The sequence below is a fragment of the Calidris pugnax genome, unplaced genomic scaffold (assembly GCF_001431845.1).
Source record: "Calidris pugnax isolate Ruff unplaced genomic scaffold, ASM143184v1 scaffold608, whole genome shotgun sequence".
In the NCBI taxonomy this organism is placed as follows: domain Eukaryota; kingdom Metazoa; phylum Chordata; class Aves; order Charadriiformes; family Scolopacidae; genus Calidris; species Calidris pugnax.
Genome location: NW_015091297.1, coordinates 43,092 through 48,560, shown reverse-complemented (window position 1 = coordinate 48,560; position 5,469 = coordinate 43,092). Strand labels below are relative to the sequence as shown.

Sequence of the window (5,469 nt, the reverse complement as noted above, 5' to 3'; positions counted from 1 at the left end):
GGGGGTTTTGTGGCGATTTTGGGTGGTTTTGTGAGGATTTGAGAGGTTTTTGTGAGGATTTGCGATGGTTTGGGGTGTTTTCGTCACGGCCCTGCCGAGGGGGGGGGCGGAGAAAAATGGGGTGTTTGTGAGAGGAATTTGGGGGGGCAGAGGCCTGAGGGGGGGGAACAGGATTTTTGGGGTGTTTTGTGAGGATTTTGGGGGTTTTGTGGCGATTTGAGAAGTTTTTGGGTGGATTCGGGATGGTTTGGGGTGTTGTCGTCACGGCCCTGCCGGGGGGGGGCAGAAAAAATGGGGGGAGAGGGAGTTCCTGGGTCCTGGAACCTGCTCTTGGCCACCAGAAGGTCCATGGAGGTTCCTCAGAGGGTCCCTAGAAGGTCCCTGGACGATGTGGGGGGGCTTCTCCTGGGGCAGGAGACGTAGTTATGGGTCCGACCTCTTCTTGGGGGGGGGTTCCTAAGTTGAACCCCCACCCTGTGACCCCCCCCCAGGCTGGGTGAGATGGTGAAGGTGCCCCAGAGAGTCCATTGAGGTTCCTCAGAGGGTCCCCAGAAGGTCCCTGGAGGTCAGGGCTGGTTTCCTCTGGCCCTTTCTGGGGCGGGAGACGTAGTTATGGGTCCAACCTCTTCTTGGGGGGGGGTTCCTCAGCTGAACCCCAACCCTGTGACCCCCCCCCAGGCTGGGCGAGATGGTGATGGTGCCCCAGAGAGTCCATTGAGGTTCCTCAGAGGGTCCCCAGAAGGTCCCCAGAGGTCATGGCTGGTTTCCTCTGGCCCTTCCTGGGGCAGGAGACGTAGTTATGGGTTCTACCTCTTCTTGGGGGGGTTCCTCAGCTGATTCCCCCCCTGCAGAGAGTCCATTGAGGTTCCTCAGAAGGTCCCCAGAAGGTCCCTGGAGGTCAGGGCTGGTTTCCTCTGGCCCTTTCTGGGGCGGGAGATGTGGTTATGGGTTCTACCTCTTCTTGGGGGGGGTTCCACAGCTGATTCCCACTCCCCCCACCCCCAGGCTGGGCGAGATGGTGAAGCTTTTCATCGGGAACCTGCCGCGGGAGGCGACGGAGCAGGAGATCCGCTCCCTCTTCGAACAGTACGGGAAGGTTTTGGAGTGCGACATCATCAAAAACTACGGCTTCGTCCACATCGAGGACAAGACGGCGGCCGAGGACGCCATCAGGAACCTCCACCACCATAAGCTCCACGGGGTGTGCATCAACGTGGAGGCCAGCAAGAACAAGAGCAAAGCTTCTACCAAACTCCACGTGGGCAACATCAGCCCGGCTTGTACCAATTTGGAGCTCCGAGCCAAATTCGAAGAGTATGGCCCCGTCATCGAATGCGACATCGTTAAGGATTACGCCTTCGTCCACATGGAGAGGGCGGAGGACGCCGTGGAGGCCATCCGGGGTTTGGACAACACCGAGTTTCAAGGTGACGCCGGCGTCTCGGGGTGTTGGGAACTGGGTGGGGTTGGGTTTTATGGTGGGTTTTCTTTGGAGGGGTGGGGAGGGAGAGGTTTTGGAGGGATTTTTGAGGGGTGTCTGTTGGGTTTTCCCCCATAATTAGAAGTTTGAAGGTGCCATCAGGCTCCGGTGGCGAAGGTAGTTGGGTTTTTTGACCATTCCAGGTCAACAAGGGCCATCTTCGTTGAGTTTTTGGACCATCCCAGTTCAACCAGGACCATCTGGTTGGGTTTTTTGACTCTTCCAGGTCAACAAGGGCCATTTTGGTTGAGTTTTGGACCATCCCAGTTCAACCAGTACCGTTTTGGTTGGATTTTTGACTTTTCCAGGTCAACAAAGACCATTTTCCTTGAGTTTTTGACCATTCCAGTTCAACCAGTACCAGGTGGTTGGGTTTTTTGACCATTCCAGGTCAACAAGGGCCATTTTCGTTGAGTTTTTGGACCATCCCAGTTCAACCAGGACCATCTGGTTGGGTTTTTTGATACTTCCAGCTCAACCAGTGCCATTTTGGTTGGGTTTTTGACCATTCCAGCTCAACCAGGACCATCTGGTTGGGTTTTTGGACCATCCCAGTTCAACCAGTACAGTTTTGGTTGGGTTTTTGCTCAACAAGGGCCCCTGTGGTTGGGTTTTTTGACCATTCCAGGTCAACAAGGGCCATTTTCGTTGAGTTTTTGGACCATCCCAGTTCAACCAGGACCATCTGGTTGGGTTTTTTGATACTTCCAGCTCAACCAGTGCCATTTTGGTTGGGTTTTTGACCATCTTACTTCAACCGGGACCATCTGGTTGGGTTTTTGGACCATCCCAGTTCAACCAGTACAGTTTTGGTTGGGTTTTTGCTCAACAAGGGCCCCTGTGGTTGGGTTTTTTGACCATTCCAGGTCAACAAGGGCCATTTTGGTTGGGTTTTTAACCATTCCAGCTCAACCAGTACCATCTGGTTGGGTTTTTTGATACTTCCAGCTCAACTAGTGCCATTTTGGTTGGGTTTTTGACCATTCCAGGTCAACAAGGGCCATTTTTGTTGAGTTTTTGGACCATTCCAGTTCAACCAGTACCATCTGGTTGGGTTTTTTGATACTTCCAGCTCAACTAGTGCCATTTTGGTTGGGTTTTTGACCATTCCAGGTCAACAAGGGCCATTTTGGTTGGGTTTTTAACCATCCCAGCTCAACCAGTACCATCTGGTTGGGTTTTTTGATACTTCCAGCTCAACTAGTGCCATTTTGGTTGGGTTTTTGACCATTCCAGGTCAACAAGGGCCATTTTTGTTGAGTTTTTGGACCATTCCAGTTCAACCAGTACCATCTGGTTGGGTTTTTGACTCTTCCAGGTCAACGAGGCCCATTTTGGTTGGTTTTTTTTGACTCTTCCAGCCCAACCGATGCCACTTCAGTTGGGTTTTTGACTCTTCCAGCTCAACGAGGCCCATTTTGGTTGGTTTTTTTTGACTCTTCCAGCCCAACCGATGCCACTTCAGTTGGGTTTTTGACTCTTCCAGCTCAACGAGGGCCATTTTGGTTGGTTTTTTTGACCCTTCCAGCTCAACCAGTTCCATTTTGGTTGAGTTTCTGCTCAACGAGGGCCATTTTGGTTGAATTTTTGACTCTTCCAGCCCAACCAGTGCCACTTCAGTTGGGTTTTGACTCTTCCAACTCAACGAGGGCCATCTCAGTTGAGTTTTTTTGACCCTTCCAGCCCAACCAGTGCCATTTTGGTTGAATTTTTGACCCTTCCAGCCCAACCAGTGCCATTTCAGTTGGGTTTTTTGACCCTTCCAGCTCAACCAGTTCCATTTTGGTTGAGTTTCTGCTCAACGAGGGCCATTTTGGTTGAATTTTTGACTCTTCCAGCCCAACCAGTGCCATTTCAGTTGGGTTTTTTGACCCTTCCAGCTCAACGAGGGCCATCTCAGTTGGGTTTTTGACTCTTCCAGCCCAACCAGTGCCACTTCAGTTGGGTTTTGACTCTTCCAACTCAACGAGGGCCATCTCAGTTGAGTTTTTTTGACCCTTCCAGCCCAACCAGTGCCATTTTGGTTGAATTTTTGACCCTTCCAGCCCAACCAGTGCCATTTTGTTGGTTTTTTGACCCTTCCAGGTCAACAAGAGCCATTTTGGTTGTTTTTTTTGACCCTTCCAGCTCAACCAATTCCATTTTGGTTGAGTTTCTGCTCAACGAGGGCCATTTTGGTTGGGTTTTTTGACTCTTCCAGCCCCACCAGTGCCACTCTGGTTGGGTTTTGACTCTTCCAACTCAACGAGGGCCATCTCAGTTGGGTTTTTTGACCCTTCCAGCTCAACGAGTACCATTTCCATTGGGTTTTCCACCCTTCCAGCTCTACCCAACGCCGGACCGTGACGGCCCCTTCGCCGTTTGCCGGCGCCAGGGCGATAAAAGGGGGGGGGATTTAGGGGGAGGTGTTTGGAGGACGGGACTGATCCATCTTTGACTTAACCCAGCAACGGCCGCACGCCCCCCCAGCAGGAGGATCTCGACGGTGAAGCCCCAACTCTTGTGCCGAAAGCCGCTGCCGGGCTGTGCCGCCGGCGCGGCGTGAAGCCAGGCTTCCTCCTGCCTGGTAAGAGGTTGAGCCGGAGGCGCCGCATCCCCGCGCCGGCCCGCGTCCTCGCCGGCGGCGTCGCTCGCTCGGGCTCTTTCCCGTTTTGCCGCTTTTCCGCACCAAAAACAAACAAAAAACCCACACAAACCCCCCCGAAAACGACACAACGACGAACCGCGGCGCGGGGCGCTTTTTCTTTTTTTTTGTTGTTGTTGTTTTTTGGTGTCATTTTTCTTTTTTTTTTAAGTTTTTTGGGGTTTTTTATTTTTTTTAAATGCTTTTTTCCAAACTTCCTTCTCGTCGCCGCGGATTTCCAGCTCCGGACTCTCTCGGTGTTTTGGGTTTTTTTTTGGTTTTTTTTTTGGTTTTTTTTTTGGTTTTTTTTTTTTTGATTCGGTGCCGGATCTTCTAGTTCTTCACCCCAAAAAAAAAATATTTCTCTCGCCGGTTTCTTCGCTTTTGGGGGGATTCGCTCGCCCCCCCACACCCCCTTTTTTCCGGCGTTTTCACCCCAAAAAACCAACCGAACGCAAACTCTTCTCCGGTCGTTGCCGCGGGCGGTGAATCCGGCCTCGTTATCCCGACGCCGCGGAAGCGTTTTCCGGCGGGAAGCTTTGCCGTTGAGAACGGGGGCTAACGGTTGCCGGTGGCAAGCTGCGCGCCGCTGGAGTTGCCGCTGGGCTGATTGGTCGGAATCCAGCCCGGGACAAGCTGGAGGGCTTGGTAGCCAACGGGGCTACCGTTGGTCGGTTGAGTTGCTAGAGCCCAGCCCGGTGATCTGCGGGGTTACCGGTTGCCCGTGTGGCCAGTTGAGTTGCCAGAGTCCAACCCGGTGATCCCTGGAATCCAGCCCGGGACAAGCTGGAGGGCTTGGTAGCCAACGGGGCTACCGTTGGTCGGTTGAGTTGCTAGAGCCCAGCCCGGTGATCTGCGGGGTTACCGGTTGCCCGTGTGGCCAGTTGAGTTGCCAGAGTCCAACCCGGTGATCCCTGGGGCTACCAGTGGCCGGTTGAGTTGCCAGAGTCTGGTCTGGTGATCCTTGGGGCTACCAGTGGCCCGTTGAGTTGCCAGAGGCCAGCTTGGTAGCCCACGGGGCTACCGTTGGTCAGTTGAGTCCAGAGGCCAGCCTGGTGATCCTGGGGGCTACTGGTGGCCAGTTGAGTTGCCTGGCCCTGACCTGGCCCAGGTAGCCCTTGGTGATCCCTGGGGGCTACCGGTGGCCGGTTGAGTTGCCAGAGGCCAGCTTGGTAGCCCACGGGGCTACCGGTGGTCGGTTGAGTTGCCAGAGTGGCCTGGTGATCCTGGGGGCTACCAGTGGCCAGTTGAGTTGCCAGAGGCCAGCTTGGTAGCCCACGGGGCTACTGTTGGTCGGTTGAGTTGCCAGAGCCCAGCTTGGTGATCTGCAGGGCTACTGGTTGCCGGTGCGGCCAGTTGAGTTGCC

General features: G+C 53.9%; 1 protein-coding gene across 2 annotated transcripts; it reads left to right on the top strand.

Annotated features, from left to right (window-relative positions):
- Positions 1–307: 307 nt before the first annotated feature.
- Positions 308–4,865, top strand: LOC106899081 (RNA-binding protein 4B-like). Of its 2 annotated transcripts, none has more exons than XM_014960747.1 (2): positions 308–1,427; positions 3,928–4,865. In XM_014960747.1, exons 1-2 carry the CDS (start codon positions 800–802, stop codon positions 4,023–4,025), a joined length of 726 nt encoding a protein of 241 aa, XP_014816233.1. In that variant the 5' UTR covers positions 308–799; the 3' UTR covers positions 4,026–4,865. The 2 variants fall into 2 exon arrangements, with proteins under 2 accessions (XP_014816233.1, XP_014816234.1); XM_014960748.1 differs by having other exon boundaries at positions 310–1,427; positions 3,950–4,865.
- Positions 4,866–5,469: the final 604 nt, after the last annotated feature.

Bases quoted from the DNA above. Each gene is read 5' to 3' on its own strand.
- LOC106899081 (XM_014960747.1), top strand. From the start codon at position 800: ATGGGTTCTACCTCTTCTTGGGGGGGTTCCTCAGCTGATTCCCCCCCT. The intron at 1,428-3,927 runs GTGACGCCGGCG...GACTTAACCCAG, and splicing joins GGACAACACCGAGTTTCAAG to CAACGGCCGCACGCCCCCCC.